The sequence below is a fragment of the Rhopilema esculentum genome, chromosome 13 (assembly GCF_057945365.1).
Source record: "Rhopilema esculentum isolate cy_ngs chromosome 13, ASM5794536v1, whole genome shotgun sequence".
Taxonomy (NCBI): Eukaryota; Metazoa; Cnidaria; class Scyphozoa; order Rhizostomeae; family Rhizostomatidae; genus Rhopilema; species Rhopilema esculentum.
The window spans coordinates 7,243,089-7,266,726 of NC_142827.1; the positions used below are offsets into that span (position 1 = coordinate 7,243,089).

The 23,638-nt window shown below is 36.7% G+C and overlaps 1 protein-coding gene across 1 annotated transcript in view; it reads left to right on the plus strand.

Annotated features, from left to right (window-relative positions):
- Positions 1 to 897: 897 nt before the first annotated feature.
- Positions 898 to 23,638, plus strand: part of LOC135691736 (dynein beta chain, ciliary-like) — a 40,960-nt gene continuing 18,219 nt past the window's right edge. The window contains exons 1-38 of the mRNA XM_065209692.2: positions 898 to 1,469; positions 1,869 to 2,062; positions 2,905 to 3,094; positions 3,609 to 3,708; positions 4,226 to 4,437; positions 4,837 to 5,070; positions 5,499 to 5,666; positions 6,250 to 6,366; positions 6,634 to 6,902; positions 7,207 to 7,275; positions 7,453 to 7,579; positions 8,083 to 8,347; positions 8,807 to 8,976; positions 9,440 to 9,847; positions 10,295 to 10,549; positions 10,785 to 10,954; positions 11,537 to 11,759; positions 12,319 to 12,435; positions 12,551 to 12,637; positions 12,902 to 13,303; positions 13,749 to 13,994; positions 14,557 to 14,781; positions 15,200 to 15,291; positions 15,685 to 15,811; positions 16,195 to 16,347; positions 16,686 to 16,811; positions 16,954 to 17,061; positions 17,329 to 17,621; positions 18,059 to 18,215; positions 18,588 to 18,850; positions 19,283 to 19,421; positions 19,774 to 20,022; positions 20,172 to 20,288; positions 20,496 to 20,628; positions 21,027 to 21,154; positions 21,361 to 21,509; positions 21,947 to 22,229; positions 22,816 to 22,989. Of these exons, the coding sequence (XP_065065764.2) occupies positions 1,125 to 1,469; positions 1,869 to 2,062; positions 2,905 to 3,094; positions 3,609 to 3,708; positions 4,226 to 4,437; positions 4,837 to 5,070; positions 5,499 to 5,666; positions 6,250 to 6,366; positions 6,634 to 6,902; positions 7,207 to 7,275; positions 7,453 to 7,579; positions 8,083 to 8,347; positions 8,807 to 8,976; positions 9,440 to 9,847; positions 10,295 to 10,549; positions 10,785 to 10,954; positions 11,537 to 11,759; positions 12,319 to 12,435; positions 12,551 to 12,637; positions 12,902 to 13,303; positions 13,749 to 13,994; positions 14,557 to 14,781; positions 15,200 to 15,291; positions 15,685 to 15,811; positions 16,195 to 16,347; positions 16,686 to 16,811; positions 16,954 to 17,061; positions 17,329 to 17,621; positions 18,059 to 18,215; positions 18,588 to 18,850; positions 19,283 to 19,421; positions 19,774 to 20,022; positions 20,172 to 20,288; positions 20,496 to 20,628; positions 21,027 to 21,154; positions 21,361 to 21,509; positions 21,947 to 22,229; positions 22,816 to 22,989 (7,284 nt within the window). The 5' untranslated portion in view covers positions 898 to 1,124. The remainder of the gene's footprint in view (positions 1,470 to 1,868; positions 2,063 to 2,904; positions 3,095 to 3,608; positions 3,709 to 4,225; positions 4,438 to 4,836; positions 5,071 to 5,498; positions 5,667 to 6,249; positions 6,367 to 6,633; positions 6,903 to 7,206; positions 7,276 to 7,452; positions 7,580 to 8,082; positions 8,348 to 8,806; positions 8,977 to 9,439; positions 9,848 to 10,294; positions 10,550 to 10,784; positions 10,955 to 11,536; positions 11,760 to 12,318; positions 12,436 to 12,550; positions 12,638 to 12,901; positions 13,304 to 13,748; positions 13,995 to 14,556; positions 14,782 to 15,199; positions 15,292 to 15,684; positions 15,812 to 16,194; positions 16,348 to 16,685; positions 16,812 to 16,953; positions 17,062 to 17,328; positions 17,622 to 18,058; positions 18,216 to 18,587; positions 18,851 to 19,282; positions 19,422 to 19,773; positions 20,023 to 20,171; positions 20,289 to 20,495; positions 20,629 to 21,026; positions 21,155 to 21,360; positions 21,510 to 21,946; positions 22,230 to 22,815; positions 22,990 to 23,638) is intronic.

Sequence of the window (23,638 nt, forward strand, 5' to 3'; positions counted from 1 at the left end):
TTTTGGTTGCTGAAATTGCATCAGCTGAAATATCGTTCAAATCGTCCAACGAAACTGAAACTTCCAAAATTTTTTTACTATAGCTCCATAATTTACCTTTTTACAGATGTAAAGACTTGGAAATTGTCTTGTTAACTAACTAGAAAATTACCTTAATCTACTAGATCTGTTTGACAAAAAAAATGGGGATTTAATACTGTTGTTGTTTCTACCTTATTTAATTTAAAGGTTATTTTCTATTATTGACAAGTTTTGATAACGGAGACACTGAATTGCTAATCATTAATTGTTTATCAACTGCACTGCTTACAAAGTTATTATCTATGGGCCCCTAAAGTCACGGGCCCCCGGGTGACCCCCTGACCCCCCTCTCCTCAGCACTGCTTACACCTTCTTAATTTAAGAACAAACTAAGAACAATCCAGCCTCAGATTTTCGAAAATATTAAGAACAGTCAGTCTGAACTTAAATTTACTGGTTCTTATAAAAAGGAGTGTATAATTTAAATTTGTTCAAGCAGCCTTTCAAAATTAAAGATTGATTGAAATATGAGCTACAAGCTGACTCTTCGACCCTGACTGGACCCCCTGTCAGGCCTTAATAGGAGTACCCCCCAGGGTATAGAGGACATTTGCTTCGCATGGGCTCCGAAGCAGGTTGGAAAGTGGGGGGGGCAAGATAAAATTTATCAATCATTACAAAAGGTTTTGAAAAAAGCTCTATTGTTTTGCAAAAAATGAGGGGGCCATGGCCCCCCGGCCCCTCCTCCGTTGCCCTGCTTCGGGTGGTTCCAGGGCTTTTTGAAAGTATTCTTGGTTTCGAAATTCGAATTTTCGTTTTCTTGGGTGGCGCCAAATCGAACGGGATATCCCACAATGCGTTGTAAGTGATGACGGTTACCATGGATATCAATACGCGTCTGGAAAACCAAGGTTCACCGGGCAGTTACCATTGCAATTGATTTACTAGATTCGTGCTGAAAATTGTTACTTTGCAAAAAGAAAGACACTTGCATTTGATAAAAACAGCAACATTTTGCAAAGTGATATATTAACAGAATAGTTTAAAGGAAGTGTATGTAATCGTCAGTACAGCATCACGCCGCCTAGGCCAAAGTCTGCAAAATGGAGGTAGCAGATCCAAGAATCGACTACGTATCCGAATACGTGCTCAAGACGTTTAAATTGAAGCCGGACAAATGGTCAAAGTTAATAAACAACGAAGAAAACAGACAAATGCTACTGGAGTTTTTTGATAAGCAGGATAACCCACAGTTGATAATATCTATGAACAGTGCAGGTGCTTTGATACCAACTTATGAGTTCCAAGCCAGTAGCAAAAATAAATCAGTCTATTTTCTTAAACGTGATAAACGAGAGCCTATTGGGAAGGACAACTTCAAAACAGCTCTTGTTTACGGAGATCTTTCTCCTGCACCCTTAGAACAATTATCTGCACTCGTAGATGAGGTGAGTTAGTTTGCCAAAAATATCTCTGAAAATCGAAAGTTGATGTTTTAGGCAATTATTAGTTTGATGTTCAGACAAAACATAGTAAAATAGATCAATGTCTGATCAAGCAGTATAAAAACAAAACATTGAAGATATTTCTTATCTTCATATTTGCAAAAAATGGATCATAGAATTAGAATCTTCTTGTTGAAATTAGTCTGTGCCAAAAATTTCATGCCGTCAGGCAGCAAATTACCCCATTTTTGAGAAAGGTCTGCAGATAGTGAGATGCAGAATCAAAAATATCAACTCAGAATGATGAATGTTAGCTGTTAAAATCCTGGTTTGTTTGAAGGTGTATGATTGAGTATATACTTGCGAATCTTATTGATAATGAAAATGTTTTTCAACTTCTAGATTTTGGTACCATTGCTATCTAATAGCAGAAATCATGAAAGCTGGCCAGCAGTCGTTTCTCAAGATATTATGAGACATGTCCATCAGTTGAAAAACAATGTTTTTGTGATATCTGGACAAGTCAAGGGAAGGACACTGTTGCCGTTGCCTGTTGGAGCAGAAAAAGCTGCAAATATCGAAAACATCCAAAAAAGGTTGGTATACGATGTTGATTTGTAAAGTAAAACCAAAAATCCTTGATTAAGCCCCCTCCTTTGAAAAATGTCTATATGAATGATCTGGAAAGTTTCATAAACTTACTATAAAATTTAATATGCCCTCTTCTAAAATAAGCCCAAGGACTATATTTTTGCAAACTAATTCTTGGGCATTTTTGGAGGATTTTTTTGTACTCCAGTTTGCAGAGTATGGTAGATATTGACAAGGTGTTTGCTAAATTCTATTTGCTAAGTTCTTTTTGCAGAAGCCTTTAAATGGAATATAGTCTTTTGTCACTCTTCTTTAGAAGAATGACACGAAAAAAAGATATATTGCATCTAAATCCCCTTTTTAATGCCTCATTGTAACAGGGAATATTGGAAAGTTCCCCATGGATTTATGAAGCATTCATAGCTAGGGGGGGGGGGTCACAGCTTTTTTAGAGAGCACCTATCATGGTCTAAATCATCAAAGTGTTTTGGCAAAGTTGACACTGAAAATTTTAACCTTAAAGGGACACTTATTCTTCCTCAGAGGGCACTTGTAAAATCTTAGGGGGTGGGGGGAGGAATGTCTAGTTCATTGTCCCTGAAGTTCACCTATTCTTCTTTTAATTTTTATATTATGTGGTGCATATAATCCTTTTCATGTCAAAGTGACACAGAAATGTGAAAATGGAACCCCATACCCCTTAGAAATCAAATGCAGAAATTTTGTCACACTCTTGTGTTGCCCAAAAATATAACATTTAAGTTACACAAAATATAAAACCATTCAATGGATACAAAGATGTCTCTTTTGAATTGGAATGATCTGTACATATTGTTTTGCATTTCAGTGATGAGGTTGTAGACAGAGCTTTACTTCATGCTGTTGAGTCAGTTATCATTGACTGGGCACATCAGATACAGACAGTTCTGAAAAGAGACTCAGCTCAACCACTTTTGGAAGGATTGAATCCCATCCCTTTTGTTGAGATTGACTTCTGGAATGCTCGAGCAACAAATCTTGAATGCATATTTCAGCAGGTATTTTGTCAATATTTTTTTATCTTTGATTCTAAATTGTTTCCACATTTAGGTAGTGGTGTGGTGCCTCAAAGACACATAACTTCAATTTGAGATGATTAGATTCTTTGAATGTAGCACAGGAGAGCAAAGGCAGCATACTTTATCACCAATTGTTGATAAACAAGGAACCATCAAACACACTTTTATTTTTCTCATGTTACTTTTGATCTGTGTCTGGGTATGAATTTTTGATAGCCTTGAGTCATTGTCAGATGTTTGTACTTTAAAGGGTGTCAGACAAAATGTAATTCAGTATGCAATGTGTTTGCTTTCCCATGCTTTCTTCAATGGCTGCAGTTCCCAAGGATTATTTGACTAGGATTTTCTTTTTCATTGTTGCACAAAATGTCTTATTTAAAAAACTGTATTTCACCTACTGCAATTTTTTGTTGCTTGATGTTCTTGGACACAAAATATTGTATGAAATATCATTTCACTATATATAGCCAGTAACTGCCTTTTTTCTTTGCAGCTGCGAGACAAAAAAGTGAGAAAAATGGCACTGCTTCTTGAAAAATCACAAAGTAGTTACTTTCCAGCATTCAAAAAAATGTTCAAAGATGTTGTATCTGGTAAGTGGGGGGTGTTTATGTAATCAGAGATAACTTAATTATGAAAATTCAGCAAGCCTGGAAGTGAATACTGCTCTGTTACATTATCCTTGACATTGGAAATATATGGGCACATGTTCATTTGGAAATGAAGGGGGATTGACTGACTCTCAAGTTGTTGCTTGGCTATAATTCCTTGTTTCTTGCATTTATTACTGTGTAGTTTAATTTACTATTAAAATGCATGCTTGATTTTTATATACCATGAATGTTAGTGAATCTGCTTCATCCATTACAAACCCAAAAATGTTCAGTCAATTGGATGAGATAAAATTTGAGGTAGTGGTCTGCTTATTGTCGGAAATTATTTTATCATTTCTTGCATGCCTGAATCAGTCATTTCTAAAGACCTCAAAATAAGACATTTTGATTTGAAGAATTTTCTGAATTTTTTCAAGTCACCACCAATGATATAGGGCCTTTTCAGGGTATATTTTTTACATGTAACATTTTGTATGTGATGTATTATCTTGTACAGCCCTAGATGAAGCTTATGACATAAGCACTCATTTGAAGCCACTGAGAAAACACTTTGAAGATTTTGAGCAACTAGATTTCCCTGAGATCAAAGTCCTCATGGCACCACTCTTTCATGTCATTGGCCTGCTATGGAGCAACTCAAAATATTATCGCCATCCTGGAAGAATAATTGTTCTCTTGCAAGAGATTGGAAACTTTCTCATTGAACTGGTAAGGTTAATGAATAGTAATAACATATAAGTAATATACTGAAATTGTGACTTTTAGAATTATCCATAACAGCCAAAATCCTAGAATTGAGTGAAATTGGAACACACTACCTCTATCCAGCTTCTGTACTGAGACAAGGTTAAAAATCGGATTTTCTCACCCAAGTTTTTTCTCTCTAATTTGAATGAATGGGCCAATGAATTATTTTGTTAATCCAATTGGTTATGCATTAGCTTTTGAGCGTTTTTTTTAATTGACAAAAGGATTGAAGACTATGCAGTTAAAAACTAAAATCAGTTTAACTTGTTAGTGTTTTTTCCTGAGAGTGTCCTGTGAGGGAAGTAGCATTGGCAACTTATCTCCTTCTTATTTACACTTTTTACTTCTTCTTTATAATAGGCAAGGACATACTTGGATCCATTTGAGATATTCAAAAACGAGCCAGAAGAAGCGATGGAGAAAATCAAATGTTGCCTTGGTGTTCTTTGTGAATATAAAGCACAGTTTGAGAACACTCGAAACTCAATTGATAAATTTTTCAAGAATGATGAGCCTGTAAAAAAGTGGGAGTTTTCAAATGATTTGGTCTTCACAAGGTTTGATCAGTTTATCAAAAGGGTTGAACTGGTTGAGGTAGGTGCATTATGTGGTAATCTGCGATTTATATCTTTTTATAGTGCCCCTTCAGTATTAATAGTAAATTAGTATGAAAACAAATACATTTTGAAGATTTTTGTTGACTGGCTGGATTCCATTAAGGTTGACATAATTTCCTTTTAGCTAGTTGTGTTTTAGAGAACGATTCTTGGAAATTTGCAGGTATTACCAAGAAAGCATGTTGTGATACTTAACTTGTGAAGCAGTAATACTGCTCCAAAGCCACTCGTTTGGTACCATCAGCACTATTTCATAACGTCTGTCAGAAATTTGCAAAGGATATTAATTATCCGTTAAAAGTAAGTTTTGAAGCGTTAGACAACAAGTTACACTGTTTTTGCTGTCTACTGTTAAGCTGCTTATATTTCTTATCATTCATTTTGTTTGATTTTTCAATCGTCCAGGACCTGTTCGAGACATCTCTAGAATTCAGTAAGCTAGAAAAAGTTGAGATTGGTGGTGTCAAAGGAAAGGCATTGAGTCATGATGTCGTGCAAGTGTTTGATGAATTCACAGAGGCCGTTGCTGTGTTTTCAAATAGGACCTATGATACACTGAACCCACTTGAAAAGGTTTGCTAATTTTTATCAAAGCTTCACTGTTTGTTTTGTTTTTGCATCTCTCTAACCCTCACTTCTCCTATGTGTGGATCTTCTGCTGGACCTGATTTCTTCACCCTTTATCTTTTTACTGTTGCATATTCTCATATGCATATTTTTAATAGAAAAGTGACCATACAGCATCGCACAGATAATTTTTGACAGAATCTTGCGATTTTCAGTTAAATGATTGCACTCAACAATAAATACTAAAACTGACAAAAAAGGAATTGCTGCCCTGCTAACTTACTTACCTCTTTAAATCAACAAAGCCACAGTAATTAGGCAGTTTATTGATGTAATTGAAGTTGTAGAAAACTTTTTTCAAGGGTGTATGCTACAGGCTCATGAATGAAACAGTTTGATTTCATGTAAATTATCCATCCAACGTTGACTAAAGTACGATCAACAAGATACACAATTCTCCAGCAACAGAGTTGCTATTTCTGACGCAGTCCTTTCCTCGATAGTAACTGATAAACTAACGAAAAACACATTTTCTTGTATATTTTTTGTGTATAAGTTATATTTTTAACTAACTATTTTTCTTTCCTAGGCTTTCGTTGAAGATTATGTTGAATTCAAATTGAAAATCAACGATCTGGACAGAAGACTGGCTGCAATCATTTGTCAAGCCTTCGACGATTGCTCTGGTGTGGAATCAGCTTTCAAGGTATGCTACATGTCTGGTCAGATATGCGTTATCTCTGGTAGAGTACACTCTCTCTTGTACACTATATCATTTTGACTACTTAACTTTACCAATGAGATTAAACACGCTTGTTAACGTTGTTCTCGAAAAACAAGTTAAAAGATTTTCTAACAAGGTTGAAATACTTATAAGTAAAATATGTTTATATTGTTAAATCAATTTTATATTGTAACAATGTTTTACATTTCTCCAACCTGATTTAATTGGACTACTTTATGCTTGTTGTAGATGGTAGATATTTTTGGCTCCTTGCTTGAGAGACCTCTTATCCACGAGGACTTCAAATCAAGATATCCTTGCTTGCTGCAAATGATCGAAGTAGACCTTGATGAGGTCAAGAAAATTTTTGATGAGCACACAGGTGTTGAAGATGAAAAAAGCTCAGGCCCTGTCAACAAGAACATGCCATCGGTTGCAGGTGCTTTGCGATGGGCACAAGAACTACGTAATCGCCTTAAAGCCCCACTCTTCAATTTGAAGTTATCCTTCAGCCAAAGGTTTGATTTTCATGTTTTTAAGATCCCTACGTAACCTGTAGTGTTTCTAACTCTGACCAATATGGGTCAGAGCTAGTCTGCAATTTTGCTGATGAGCAAAAATTTCCCTCAGTAATTGCTATCACCTTTTGCTTGGTTTCTTTCTGAATTTAAAGTTCTGCTTACATTCAGGCCTTTGCTAACTTTGTTTCTATATTCTTGATACCAATGTTATGATATAATTACAAAGCTAATTACAAATGATAATTTCTATGACATATAATTATCTGTTAATTATATTGCTTATGTACCGCTTATTTTACAGCTCGTTGGGTTCGGAAGAGGCCAAAGTCATCTTCACTAAGTATGATGAGATGAACAACTTGCTGTCAAGGTTAGTTTTAAAATTTTCATCAAATGCTTGCATTTATTTACGTCTTTATAAACACGTTCTTTAAGGTATATATTTATTAGCCGTATAGATAGCTTTCTGGACATACGTTTATGATTAAACACGATGTTCACGAGGAACCTCAAATTATTTTGTGCATTTTTTGACATCTAATCTCAGGTATGAAGATAAGATATACAGTCAATGGACTGGTGGAGTCAGCAATGTTTCTCAAGCGAACTTGGATAAACCACTCATATCAAGGGATCCTAATACACAGCTGATATCTGTTAATTTTGATCCTCAGGTAAGATCTAATGTTTTTTTATCCCCGTTTCTTTCTACCAAGCAGTATTAGGTAGCTTTTTAAACACTGAAAAGCTGATTTTATCGAGCAGTCTTCAGATCTTTTCTTGTTGTAAGAAACTTCAAGACCACTTGTTGGCTATCAATGAAACTTTCAAACTCTGGTCAATCATAGGTATTTATACTGCTGTTGTTGAGGTTCATGCTCACCACTAGACAAGCCTAACCAACTGTCACTCGATAATTGGTCAGCATATTTTCTTTAAAGCAGTCCCTTTAACTCATATCTCATATCTTTATCTCATATTAATACTTGGCTTACAACAAGCTTTTTCGGCACTTAGATGTAATTTTGAAAAATGTGTGAAGAAATTTTCATAAATATTATTCCTAATTTCTTTAGGCTAAGATTGTATTGTATTAGCAGGGTAAGAGAAAGGATTGATTTTTTCGTGCGTATAACTTAGATTTTCGTTGTTAAATTGCTTAATGGCTTCCTTGCAGCTTGTTGCAATTCTAAGAGAGGTTAAATACTTGGAAACTACTGACAGCGAATCGATGGAATCAATACCCGACAGTGCAAAAACTGTTTATTCGCGCAACGAGGAGTTCCACAAATACTGCGCCAATTTGGATCTAACTGTCGCCTGGTATAACCAAATAAGAGAGACAATAATCGAAGTCGAATATCCGTTAATCGACAATCAGTTGAAGGAGATTGACCAACAGCTGGAGCAAGCAGAGAAAAGCTTGACATGGAACTCATCGGGTATATTTTACTTTTCCTTTGTTTCGTACCATGCGTTGCTCATCTTGTAGTAAAGCATGATTTAAAAGATAAGGTTTCAATAGCCATTAAGCATGCAGATTACTCTAGCTGTGGACTAACGAAAGTACTGAATATTTTTCATTGCTCGGTTTCATCTGTATTGCGAAAATCAATGTGGATCATTATCAAATAGCAACGAGTCATGCATTCTTTACTTTCTCATCGATAGCTTCTAAACAGAAAGTTTTCTATGCTATTTAAAATGCATAATTTTGGATTGTGTCCCTACACTGAGTCTCACGTGTAGCAACTTGATTACCTTTCTCCTTTCTCTATTCTGTCTGCAGTTTGTGAATCTGATCCTGCCTTTGAAACCCCAAGCCCTGTAAAAACCAAAGCTCGTTACTGTTTCTTAATTCCTTGAGAGATTTTTTATGCATGATCGTCGTTTTTCATTAGGAGTTTGGGAATACATTGAGAAAACCAGAGACATGGTATATGATTTGGAGAAGCGCGTGAGACAGGCTAAAAACAACGTTGAATCTATGAACAATCTCATGAACAAGTGGACAGAGACCCCATTGTATGAAAGAAAAGATGGGAAGAAAGAACTCTTGCTTAATCTTGAGGTAAATTTGGCGTTTCGAGCACTCGTTTAATGAATGACTTCTTTTCAAGTTTATTTGTCTCTTACAAAAAAATTGGAAAAATTCAATTCGACCCAATTGTTATGAACTAATCAATTCTCTATTCTTCAATTCAGTTCTTTATTTCAAAGCTTTCGTTGTATCAATTGCTAATGCAATAATGTATCAAAAATTACTGTTTAAATTGCAAAATGGTGAAGAATTCTTGTAGTCGTATAGAAGCGTAATGTTTTGCCAGCTTCTTATCATAAGTTGTCAGCAACGCGTAGTCAGTGTGCGAATTTCAATACTTCCTAAGCTGATAGCTCGCATTAAGTATAGTCACTCTTGCTACATTTCACCTTGAACTTTAGCTTATATTTTGTTTGATAACATTTATCTAGCGACTGCACCAGGGTTAGTTTACTTTAAAGATGTATATGAGAAAATTTAACTTGCCTTTAAGGAGAGAGATCAGTATCAAAAGCGAAGATACGACCTCATTAAAGATGCAGGCGAAAAGATTCATTCTTTGGTGGCTGATAACGTGTCATGTTTCAAAAGCAGCGAAGAATCTGAACATTGGAAGGCGTACGTTGAGTATTTGGATGACATGGTGGTTGAGGGCTTCTTCCACTGCATAAGCTGCAGTTTGAACTACCTCCTTGACAACACTGACTCAAAGAATCAAGTATGCCCACTGTTTGAGGCGAGACTTGAGCTTCAAGCCCCAGATATGGTGTTCGTTCCATCCCTTGACTACAATGTGCAAAACGGCTTTTATGACCTAATCGACGGGATTATCGTGGATGTATATCAGCAATCTTCGCTTGTTATGAGACTTGCAGCTCATAATGGCCACGAACACTACCAGGTAACAGCTGATTACAGTACATGTTCATAGTCTATGTTCATTACAGTCTATGTACATGGCCAAGAGAAACTCAGTACCTACAAAAACATGGCAAAGCAGCTTGATCATCGATTTTAGTATTTCATTGAAATATTCGGCCTAGTCCTCCGTAGAATCAACTCGGAAATTCCATTTAGACTTACTGCTTATTTTCTGCAATTAGGTTTCTAAACTGTTTGTTTTAGGTTTTACTAAAAGATCCTTCTCCCGTGGTTTTATCCCCGTACCGACGAAGGGTTTTAGCTAAAGAGAGCAGCAATACAAACTAGGAAGTTTATAGTACCCTTAAGGCTACGACATATCCAAAGTCTTAATTCTTGCTGATTTTGACGATTCAGTATTGATACAAGAAGTCTTAAACCATGAAAACAACCATGGCTTGTATTATCTTCTTTATCTTCTTTGCAGCCTGATATGGAAGAAATGTACGAGCTGTCTGATATAAAGCAAGAGCTGATGGAGAGAGTCAGTAACATTATGAACAAAGTCAATGAATACAGAAACTCGTTCAGCACATACGAATACTTGTGGGTGGATGACAGGCAGGAATTTATGAGACAGTTTTTGCTTTACAATCACGTCTTGACTGCTGAGGAAATTGAAATGCATGCTGATGAGGGTGTCCCAGAAAACCCACCTACACTGGAGCAATTCAAGGAACAGGTAACTTGGCACAGAATTTGTTGTTATTATCAATGGACTAGTCTTATTTAAGTCCAAATGATCTGTAGCAACTTATTAACTGCTTTGTTATTCTAAACAGTCATGTTACTTGAGTTTCTTCAGACATATTACGAACCATTTTTCTATCATTCTTGCAAATACTTGTACCTATTTAATGCCAATGACAGATAACAAATCATAGCAGAATCCATAATGGCACGTATTCTCAACTTAGATTGATACGTACGAGAAAATCTACTCCGAAGTTGAAGATATCGATGGGCTGAAGATTTTCGACGACTGGTTTAGAGTTGATGCCAAGCCTTTTAAGCAAGCACTGCTGAATATAGTGAAAAGATGGAGCTTTATGTTCAAGCAGCACTTGATCGATCACGTGACGAACAGGTATGTTGTGTTTCCTAAAACTTAAATTGCCTTTGGGGGATACAGAGGCCTAGCAACCCCCTCCCGGGCTTTTGCTAAAAAAAGTGGTTTGAGTCTCTTTGGATATGACAGATGTAATGAACCTGATTTTTTATTTTTTCTTATCCCTTTTGCTAGAATCCTTTTGAAGGCCTTTGATCCATAAGCTTTGTAGAGGTCGTCCTACCCCAACTTTAGCTATTGCCTTAGAAACGGTTATTGAAATGAAAACTAGAGTTGGCAATTAATTTATTTTATACTTCTTATCCTTAACATATCTAGCAACCGGGTATAATATGAACATTACCCCTGTTATATATCTATCGAGCAAAGCATCTTCTACTCTTGAACTTTAGACCCTTTTGATCATTTTGCTAATTTGATGACTTAAAAGTTTTTTTATCTTATTCAATATTAAAACAGCAAAAGTGTAAATATGACTATTCTGACCCTCATTTCCGATGTTATGACCGGTGCTTCAAGCCTGTGAACCTGAAAATCAAGATGTCAGTGATATTGAATTTTGCACTGCAGTACTAATTGGTATTATGTTTCTCTGTTAAGCTTAAACGACCTTGCTGAATTCATCAAAGTTACTGATGTTGGCTTGACCAAAGAGGTTGAAGAAGGTGATTACAATGGATTAGTTGACGTCATGGGACATTTAATGGCAGTAAAAGACCGAACTAGCACAACTGATGCCATGTTCGAACCGCTCAAGCATACGATTGAACTGCTGAAAAGCTATGACCAAGAAATGTCAGAAGACACCCATGCACTTTTGCAAGTAGGTTTTTCTCTTCTGCTGTTTTATGAAGATGGTACAAATTTAGGTGTGAGGATGGCTCAGTTGCTAAAGGCGCTGACTACAGACCCAAGGGTCCGTGGTTCGAGTCCCTGGCATGACTTAACTTTCACCCAGAGTGAGGAGAGTCGCCACCTCTCTGTAATTCCAAGCAAAGGAATCACGAGGTGTGGTCACGTCGAGAGAAAGGACCAGAACACTCCTCGATTAGCAAAGCTTCTCCGTGTCCTAAATGTTTCTTTGGCTTGCACAATGTTTAATGTTTTGGAATTTACTAGTTACCCTTTGCACGAGTAAAATTTCTTTCCTAGACACATGTTTTCTACTTTAAACTTGGCAATGAATCTGATTATTTCAAACCCTGACAATTGATAAACTACTGAGCAATAAATCAACTGTGAAATTTCTAAATAGATCTTTAAAAACTTGAATTTTGTTGCACTTTAAAAGTTGCCTCATCACAGGTTAATTCAACAGTTGTAGCTTTAATTTCAGAGCATCTTTTCTTTGCCTACAGTTCTATTGAATTTTCATTTTGCAGGAATTGCCAGAGAAATGGAACAACACGAAAAAGATAGCAGTCACAGTCAAACAACAAGTTGCCCCACTGCAAGCAACAGAGGTTTCTATAATCCGTCGAAAATGCGCCAGCTTTGATGTACGTGAAATCCCAAATCATTTTTCTTTGCCTGTAGTTTCTACTTCGAAACGTATTGCAACGCTTTTTCAAGTTTACGTGATCGTTTTTTTACAAAAATAATTTTTTTTCTTAGGTAAGGCAGCACGAATTTAGAGAAGAATTCCGCAAGACAGCTCCGTTTATGTTCAGTTCTGAAAATCCATACTCCAACATCGACAAGGTAGGCTTTTGTTGTCTATTTTTTCAACACTAATTATGTCGTAGAATTGTTTTGCCTTAAAAATACTCTTAAAAACTTTATTCTTTTGATGATTGTAAATAATGATTAACGTAGTTAATCCCTGAAAAAAACTACAACTTGATTAATAGATTAATGACCAGTTTTGAGCTGAGTCTTTCTCTATTTATATTTTTAAAGAATAACCATTTAGGTGCTTATATTTAAGTGAATTTTAACATCTTGGTTTTCTCCTTTTCTTTGTAGTGGAACTCAGAGATACGTAAGATGGAAAAAGAAATGGGCGAAATCGCGGAATCAGCAAGTTTGTTTGAGGTGAACATGCCGGAATACAAGCAGCTGAAGGCGTGCAGAAAAGAGGTGTGCATGCTTAAGGCACTTTGGGATATGATCTATCTTGTGGTTGGAAGCATCGATGATTGGAAGAAGACCCTTTGGAAGGATATCAATGTCGAAACTATGGAGATGGAGTGCAAGAAATTCGTCAAGGACATCAGATCACTCGACAAGGAGATGCGAGCTTGGGATGCATTCACAGGACTTGATTCAACTGTGAAGAACATGGTCACGTCTTTAAGAGCAGTGGGAGAACTGCAGAACCCTGCCATTAGAGAGAGGCATTGGGAACAACTTATGGTTGCCACCAAGGTTTGTCTTGCACTTTTTGCTGTAGCTGTTTTGTTGAAATACCAATACATTGCTTCTTATTGCGCAACAACGATTTTAAGAGACCCCACAGTTTCCCATAGATAATACTTGGTATCGTATTTCCAACATAATAGGGGATAAAACAGTCTATGTTGTTGAAGCTTATATGTTATATGGCTACTGTAAGCTCAGAAAACGTAAGATATTTTTGATAATTCTCAGCCTAGTCAATAAGGTAATTCGATAATTTTATCAAAGCTATAAATTTTGACCGAGCTCTTAAAACAAGGGAGGGGGGCTGAATCTTAATAGCGTCTGTCTAGCATTGTAAGTCTTGAACGGGAAATGTAGTATGTTTAGATGGTTCTCTCCGTTCCGTTTGCTTGCTTCTGTCTCCTATACTTATGCATTCATATAACTGCATCATTTCCATCGGCCTTCTTAGGTAACTTTCTTGATGAACGAAGAAACATCGCTGGCAGACCTGCTAGCCCTTAATCTGCACGAATTTGAAGACGATGTAAGGAACATTGTTGACAAAGCAACCAAGGAACTTGGAATGGAAAAGGTTCTCAACGAATTGAATGTCACTTGGTCGACAATGGAATTCGAGTATGAGCCACATCTTGGCACAAAAACACCAATGGTCAAAGCAAATGAGGAGTTGATTGAGACACTTGAAGACAACCAGGTAGGTTGCATATTTCATAGCCACTCAACAACTCTATAAAAGCTTTTTTTCAATGATGCGAAATTGGCTCATTTTGGGAACATATGAGAATTCCAGCTATGGCTTTCAGTACGAGTAATTTCATCAAAATCAGCAATTCAGTATTGCAAGACGTAGCAGCCATCTGCTACATATTACGCTATTTGGTTCATAGAACAGGACCATTCCAATTTGATCGCATCAAGCGTGAATACTCTGAGTTTCACGCTTAATGCGATCATCAGGCAACTTGTGCCTGGCAAACCTTCCGTAAATGAATGCCTTTCAATGACAGACACCCTCATGCAACAAAACAATCAAGTTTGTGGTACAATTTCTTCCTTGCGACCAAAGCTTTGTACAAGTACCCTTTAAATAAAGGAAACCTTATTACAAGGGCAGTAACTTACATTTACTCACCGTTACGCAGGTTTCCTTTCTTTTTCTTGGATTGTTAAATAAATAAATTCACACATATTACTCCGTGGTTTACATAAATAGTGTTCATTTTCGTTACGGTGTAAACTTTAATTTTTGTACACAGGTCCAACTGCAAAACCTGATCACATCGAAATACATTGCACATTTCCTCGAAGAGGTTTCTTCTTGGCAAAAGAAATTATCAACTGCTGACTCAGTCATTGGAATCTGGCTTGAAGTGCAAAGAACTTGGTCACATTTGGAAAGTATTTTTATTGGATCAGAGGACATTCGCAACCAATTGCCCGAGGATTCTGCAAGATTCGATGGAATCGACTCTGATTTCAAGGTCTGTCCTAAACGTACATATTGATTCATTTGCCTTATTTAAAAAGGAATTCTCTTGCTTGCTGCACTTGCATAATTTATGTTTTTTATCGTTAAACTTTCTTGCACAGCTAATTATAATGATTCTCTGATTTTAAGTTCTCATAAAGATCAAGAAATTCAGAAAGACATGTTTCAAACAATTATCTTAAAATGAACCCATAGCTGTGCTTACAATAGGAGATCAAAATATTGCACAAAGTCATCTTTTTAAGAGTTTCCAATTTTCCTTCAAACATTCACATCAATGAATTTGTATCTCCACTGCTTGATACTTAGGTTTACCTTTTCTTGACATAACACAACCAAATATTTGTTTATCGATCACTGCTGTATCTATAGCTGTCAATTATAGCTTTTTTTGATTTCCATCTTAACAGGCCCTGATGGGTGAAGCCGAAAAGACACCAAATGTCGTAGTTTGCTGCAGCAAGCCTGGTCTTTATGAAGAATTAGAAGACATACAAAAGAGGTATAGTTTCTTTGTACTATTGTAACTTTTTTTTTCAGAGGTATACTGTGTCAATCTGACACTCTCGGCTTTAAATCTTTTATTTTCTTTAACTCGTTGGAATCATCAGAGCTTGTATTTTATGACACCGAATCATGCAAAAGAAGACAGTTGAAAGTACAATTCTTTTTTATTCTTTGTCCTTGCATCACAGTGTTGTCTTAATCTCTTAAGTTAGGTTTCCAATTTCAGAAATTTGTAGAAAATTATATGCCAAAGAGTGCCCAAGGAAAGCAATCGATTTAAATTTCATACGACACTCTTTTTACAGCTAAAAAAATTCTGTTGCTATTTAAATTGATTTTTGGTTTCTGTAATGCGATTGTAGATATGTTTGGGGTCTTATCCTTTCAGACTGGCATTGTGTGAGAAAGCATTGGCCGAGTATTTGGAAACAAAGCGGCTCGCATTTCCACGTTTCTACTTCGTGTCAGCAGCAGATCTGCTTGATATCCTTTCCAAAGGAAACCAACCAGTTGAGGTAATTTGTCTTTCGCTTTAAACTTTTGCATGGTGACATACTAGAGGAGTTGCATGCGTTACCTTAGGGTTCTACTGGTGACAGATACTCAGGTAAAGGTTTGGTTGTGGTTGGAGAAGTATGAGAGGAGAGCAGTATTTTGGTTCTTGTATACATCACTTACTATCTTTTGGACAGTATTTCGCCGTTGTTGCCGTTAATACTTGACTGATTGCTAAGTCTTTCTCGGCTATCAATAGGATATCTCTCTCTCTCTCCCTTTCCCTCTTTTGGATATACATAATGTAAATCCGTGAAAAGGCCCAACTTTTTCAATAAACGATTCTATGTGTCATTTTATGTTCTCTAAGTCACGTTAAATCTGGTTCTTCGCTCAACCCCAGGTATGCCGTCATATGGCAAAACTCTTTGACAATGTGGCAAATTTGAAATTCACCGACGGAGAAGATGGAACGCCAACAAAGGAAGCAATTGGAATGTTCAGTAAGGAAGGAGAGTATGTGGCTTTTGATCAGGCGTGTGATTGCAATGGTCAGGTGAGAGATTCATTACAACTCGCATTACATTTAATTGAACCATCGAGATCCACTTTTGTCAAGAATGGTTTGTGCTTACGATTCTTGATTTCCCAAGCGTTATTTGATTTTCGAAGGCGTGCCATGATTCTGGCTTCAACTTTCAAACTCAAAGTATCTGGTCGCCTGAAAGAATAAAGCAATTTTTCATTGTAATTCCAAGCATACAAATATTTTCATGTTTACATTATTTTAGCAAAACTGCTTTTAGACGTAATATTGTGGCCTTCCAGTCTAGATACCTTGCTATTGTTAAGCAAGCATCTATTATTAAGTATATATAATACTGCTCTTCTCAGGTGGAGGTCTGGCTAAACAGAGTTCTTGATACAATGCGAAGCACGATCAGACACGAGCTGTCCGAAGCAGTTGTTTCGTATGAAGAGAAACCAAGGGACCAATGGCTATTTGACTTTCCTGCCCAGGTATGTTTGATTTCTGCTATTGAAATCCTATCCTATTTTCAATTGTCGCATCTCCAAGTGTGTCTGTCTTAGCTGCCGGGGGGAGTTTTGCAAAGGTTTGTTTCCTTAAAATGCTTACTTACTTTATATATCTACGTTGTAGGTTGCACTGTGCGGAACACAAATTTGGTGGACAACAGAAGTCAACATTGCCTTTAATCGACTTGAAGAGGGGTACGAGAGTGCTCTAAAGGAATACAATAGAAAACAGGTGCAATATCTGCTTTGTGAGACTGTTGATTGCTAAACCTTCCTATATAGTGCAGCCTAATTATAAACTGTTGCAAATGAAGTTATTGTTAGGGAACTTTTAGATTTATCCAGATGTTGACATGTTTAAGTAACAGGCTGTTAACAGTCTCATGAGTGTTTTTGCTAATTTACTGGTGCATTTGTCAAAAACAAATCTTTGCTATCCAAGACTATGGAAGATTTCGTTCCATTCCTAACCATGCTTTGTGTTCTCTTCTTTGTCTAGATTCTGCAACTAACAGCTCTCATCAACATGCTGATTGGTGATCTTTCAAAAGGAGACCGACAAAAAATCATGACCATCTGCACAATTGATGTGCATGCCCGTGATGTGGTTGCTAAACTAATATCGCAGAAGGTCGAGAATGCTCAGGCATTTTTGTGGCTGAGCCAGCTCAGACATCGGTGGGATGACAACCAGGCTGAGTGTTTTGCCAATATATGTGATGCCCAGTTCAAGTATTCATACGAGTACTTGGGGAATACACCTCGCCTTGTCATCACTCCTTTGACTGACAGGTGATTTTCATTTTACAGACTTACTCCTCATCTCTGTTGTACTCTCATCACTCCTGTTGCGTTTCTTTGTTTCTCCTTTAGGTATTAAAACCTTCCTTCCTTAATGAAACAGCTTTTTAAAATCACGTAGAGACAATCTAAATGAATTTGAGTTTGCTTTAGAACTGATTGATGGATAATGAAATTGTTTACAAAAGTCTTAGAAATTCTGTTTTTAAATATAGTTGACGTTCTGGATGGAAAATTCAAGAGATTGTTCCTTGAAATCAAATGAATTTTGACTGCTGTCCCAAAATACAGTACATTAATCATGCATATGACAGTGAAGTTTCGAAAGTGTGGCTTACTTGCTTTATAAAGGGTGAACATATTTCTTTACTCTTCAAATTGTTTTTATTGGCCAGTTTTTAACTATCAACTTATTTTGTGTTCCACAGATGCTACATAACACTCACACAGTCGCTTCACTTGACAATGAGTGGAGCTCCGGCAGGACCAGCTGGTACTGGAAAAACAGAGACAACAAAGGATCTTGGGAGAGCCTTAGGAATTATGGTATACGTCTTCAACTGCTCTGAACAGATGGATTACAAGGTTAGGCTCAATCACTGTCCAAATTCTAACCCTCGTTCTTTCAAGTATGGATCTTACGAGTTAAGCCTCCTTATTCAAAAATATGTAGAATTTCAAGGTGCACTAACTATCTAAACTTATGGAGCCAGATCGCTACCCTTGATTTATTCGGTATTATAGGGTGTTCAATTTCCTCTAGATCTCTATCTCTAAACACCCGCTTTTTGAAAGCAAATTCAATTTTCCATAAAAGCTTTAGACTTGTCCACTGTATGTTATATTTCTCTTGTTTCAATATTCAAAAAGTTTTTGGACATTTTCTTCGAAGTATTTTGTCTATTTGGCATGTGAAGTTTTGTCTTTTGTAATTTATTGTTTTCTCTTCACAATTAGAGTTGTGGAAACATCTACAAAGGATTAGCGCAAACAGGAGCGTGGGGTTGTTTTGATGAATTTAACAGAATATCAATTGAAGTGCTGTCTGTGATAGCCGTACAGGTCAAGTCAGTACAAGATGCTATACGCGACAAGAAAAGCAGGTTCATTTTCCAGGGTGTTGAAATCTCCATCATTCCAACTGTTGGAATTTTCATCACGATGAACCCGGGTTATGCTGGAAGAACCGAGCTACCAGAGAACCTGAAGTCTTTGTTCAGGTTAGCTTCATAAATGATTTTTACAATAAAAGTTTTCCTATTTGATGAATTTTATGTTTACATGCAAATACGTATTGTTTTTATAAGGTAATTCTCGACTGTTTCTCTTTGCCCATCATGTATGTCCAAAATTATGTGTTAAGATTATAACATCAATCAAAGAGTGCTTTGTTTAAGCTTTTAGAGTTTCGTTCAAAAGTACGATATTGAAATTATTAGCAAAATATTTAACTCAGGACATATCATGAAAACAATTCTGTATTTACACTTGTGACTCTGATTACAGTCAATTGCAAAATTTACCTGTTCGATGTTAATATCTTCATTATAGTTGGCTACACATTGGATTTTTTCACAATGCATTTTTTCAACGTTGCTACACATTAGCTGACGGGGAAATTGTTTTAAAGGTCTCTCTGTATTTTTTACTAGGCCTTGTGCAATGGTTGTTCCAGACTTTGAGCTCATTTGCGAAATTATGTTGGTCGCTGAAGGTTTCGTTGAAGCTAGGCTTCTAGCTCGAAAGTTCATCACTCTCTATACCCTGTGCAAGGAGCTCTTGTCGAAACAGGTAGGAAGAATCAGAGTGCAGCTTGCTAGTTTAAATTTCTGGCAGCTACGATTTTTGCAAAGATTTCTTGTATCAAGTGCATCGTTTTCCCTACATCCTTACATCCTACTGTTTCACAAGGATTGTTAGACGGCAAACTATCTACACTTATATTGCCTTTGTTTATGCTCCGTCTACCAGTTATATGAATGTTAAAAATATGCATGTATTTATAAATTTATCCGGTAACGTCAAGTGAGTTACTACATCACTCATTAGTCCTTCTTCTCCCTTTAAGGGCCATTATCATGTACTGTATATTTTATAGATGCTAGTTTTCATTTACGAGTAAGCTTGTTCTGTTATTCTCCAGGATCATTACGATTGGGGTCTGCGTGCTATAAAATCTGTTCTTGTTGTTGCTGGCTCACTCAAAAGAAGTGACAGAAACCGCCCGGAGGAGCAAGTCTTGATGCGAGCACTTCGTGACTTCAACATTCCAAAAATTGTCACTGATGATTTACCTGTTTTCATGGGTTTGATCGGCGACCTCTTCCCTGCAATGGATGTGCCAAGAAAACGTGATCTTGACTTCGAAGCAACTGTCAAGAAGTCTGCTTTAGTAAGTCGTACTTGATTCTAAGCATTTGTATTCAGTATGAAATGCTCTATCAAACTTACTTATTATTTTACAGGTTATAATTATTAGCTTGTTAAACAATTGCTCATTGGCGAATTGCACTTGTTATTACAACGAATTCTATCTTCTAGGATTTGAAACTCCAGCCGGAGGATAGTTTTGTTTTGAAAGTCGTTCAATTGCAAGAGTTGCTTGAAGTGAGGCATTCTGTCTTTGTTATTGGAGCACCTGGCACAGGCAAGACACAAGTAAGTGCACTCTCTATTTTTCCTAGCCTAGTGTTATTTATAAGGAACCAGTACCTTAGTTAAGAATTCGACGATAATGTTATTGGATAAAGTTGAAGTCTCTGTCATAGTTTGTGACCTGATCCTATTGCATTTTGGGTGCTAGCTCCTTCTCTGCTCTTTTGCATATAACATCCTTATTTAATCACCTTCCTTTCAATGTGCTAGGTTATCAAGACATTGAACAAGGCTTATTTCAACATGAAGAAGAAGCCCTACTTGCATGACATCAACCCCAAAGCAGTAACCAATGATGAGCTATTTGGGTTTATCAATCCATCTACAAGAGAGTGGAGAGACGGTACAATTTTTTCTATCTGTATTCAAAATCCTCTTTCAGTGTTTGAACTGGTATCTCTTTCTATGAAAGTCAAACATTTTTTTGTTCAATTTATAATCTTAGAAGCTGAAACTACTTTGTTGTTTCTGATACGTTCTTGTTTTACTTGAGATTACAATGTCTTAAACTGTTAAAAGTTCCCTTAACAAATTGATTTGAAATTGAAATGATTGACCAGTGTATTTTTTGTTACAACTCATTACCAAGGAACGGTTCTCCTCTACAGTAACTGGGTTTTGACATATTTCAATCTATTTTTATTACTTATTTATTCTTCTTTTAAAGTACTAGACCGCATGGATTTATATGAAACCTCTGTTTGGATTTTGTTTAATAGATACTTCTATTTTTCATGCCAGGACTGTTTTCAAATATTATGCGTGATCTTGCTAACATTAACAACGATAATCCAAAGTGGATTGTTCTTGATGGAGACATTGATCCGATGTGGATCGAATCTTTGAACACTGTTATGGATGATAACAAGGTAACCCACTGTTTCCCATCTTATGTCTCGCATTGTATTATGGAGTTGCTCACGAATCAGCTATTGATGTAACTGTCTCAGACGTTATATCTCGATTTCCTCTTCTGCTTATAGACATAGCACTACCCAGTACTTTCGTTATTTACTGTTATACAGATACCCTATTCCAACCTTGGCATTGATTTCCATTTTCTCGCCTCTTATAGGTGCTCACTCTTGCAAGCAATGAGCGTGTGCCTCTCACTCCATCAATGAGGCTTTTGTTTGAAATTGGGCATTTGAAGACAGCTACTCCAGCCACTGTATCGCGAGCAGGAATTCTCTTCCTCAACTATGCTGATGTTGGATGGAATCCGTAAGTAAAATTCGAGTTCGGTGCCGTCCAAACGTTTTTAGTAGGAATAAGAAATTATGATACTGCTCCGATCAGAGAGTACGAAAATAAGGACTCGCTGATACGTGTAATCCAAGTCCTATGATCGACGGTGCCTACGTCAATCGTATTGCTAACCACTGATGCTCATTGTTCTAATGTTTATATAATGGTTTGACTAGTATAATACTTGAATTAAATGGCAAGTATAAACTCGTAAATGTAAGCTAGTAAACTTTTTACTTCATGCTTTTCACGTATTTAGCTATATAAAGAAATAGATGTCAACTCCAGAAAACTGTACTCAAATGACATCCTCGGTTTACAAATGATTTCTTCGGCAAACAGTACTCAAATGGTCTCAACAGGTACCAAATTATAAAATCAGGTTTTTTGACTTCAAAATCTTTTTTAAATAGATACGTACAGAGCTGGATCGATACAAGAGAAGTGCAATCAGAGAAAGCCAACCTGCAAATTCTTTTTGATAAATACGTGCCTGCATGCCTGGACACACTACGTGTACGCTTCAAGAAAATCACGCCCATTGCAGACATAAGCATGGTGCAAACACTGTGCTATTTACTTGAGTGCCTCCTCACTCCACAGAACACGCCACCTGACTGTAACAAAGAGCTCTATGAGCTCTACTTTGTTTTTGCTGCCGTGTGGGCTTTTGGCGGAAGCATGTTCCAGGACCAGGTTCGAGTTCTTTTCCCTCTTGCCATGCCTACCTTCCTATTGGCTTAGACTCCCACGTTATTTAAATTTTAGCACATTATTTTGCTAAGTAGGTCAGTTTTAGTTAATTCCTTCAGGACCATTCAGTCCTGCAATTCTCCTGCTATTCTGCTCCTCCTGTAAACGAAAACCAAAGATTTTTAACTACAGTTTTGACGACTATTAAAGAGTTGAGTTAACGCGTTATCAACTTTTCTGCTTGTCCATCGGGTGGATTCATGGTGTTAACTCTCTACCATCCAGTAGGCATTCTACCGTTATTTTTTTGCTTGTGCTTTCCAGTTTCTTGAAAGATAATGTATGTGATTATTGTATAACTTGGGGCATGTGTTGTCTATTTTATCATCAAAACATGATTTACTATTAGATATGTACGTAAAAGATGTGTTTTTTTCGAAATTTTGATAACATTAAAAGCCCGTCCATGAAAGTATTTTTGATACTTTTTCCTATTAAAAAAGCAAAACTGTCAGTCATTTATATCATATTATCTGTCCTAAAATGATAAGGTTGTTTCTGGTTATGAAAACTTGATCCTTTCTTACAGCTTGTAGATTACCGAACAGAATTTTCAAAATGGTGGGTAACTGAATTCAAAACGATCAAATTCCCATCCGCTGGTACTGTTTTTGATTACGCCATTGACAGTGAGACTCACAAATTTGCTCCGTGGACAGAGAGGGTTCCTAAATTCGAACATGATCCAGAAATGCCTCTTCAGGTAAGATGAATATTTTGCTTTTCTTTTTGTTGTCCAAATTTTTAAGCACGAATAGAGTGCTTGAGAATGTTTTGAGGATTGAGATTTTTTTTCACTTTTTCGAGATTTAGTATAACTGAAACTACTTATTTTTCTGTTATACGATATGACCTTATTAATAATCTACCGTATCAATAATCACAAAATTTAACATTGATTAGGGGTGTACCGGATCAGGATTTTCAGAATCCGGCCGGAACCGGATTTACCGGATTTCTTCGTGGAATATCCGGCCGGATTCTACCGGATAATCTGACCATTTATAGAATTTTCAGTAATAAAAAGTTTTGAGCCACTTTGCAAAAGAATGTATAGCGAGAAGATCAAAGAGTTGCCAGATTGAATTTACAAACGAAGGCTAGGCTGGTGAGCAATTTTATGAAATCCAGATTCATATATCTGGAAAATCATATTTTTAATCACTGTATGAAGGGAGTCTGACTTGGTTTTCCAAATTTTCTTAGTTATGATTAAAGTTCTGGAAAATCCGGCAACTGGCCGGATTTCGGAAACAAATCCGGCCGGAACCGGATTTTCAAAAAATCAGCGATCCGGCGCCGGATTATCCGGCCTACCGGATATCCGGTACATCCCTAACATTGATTATCCT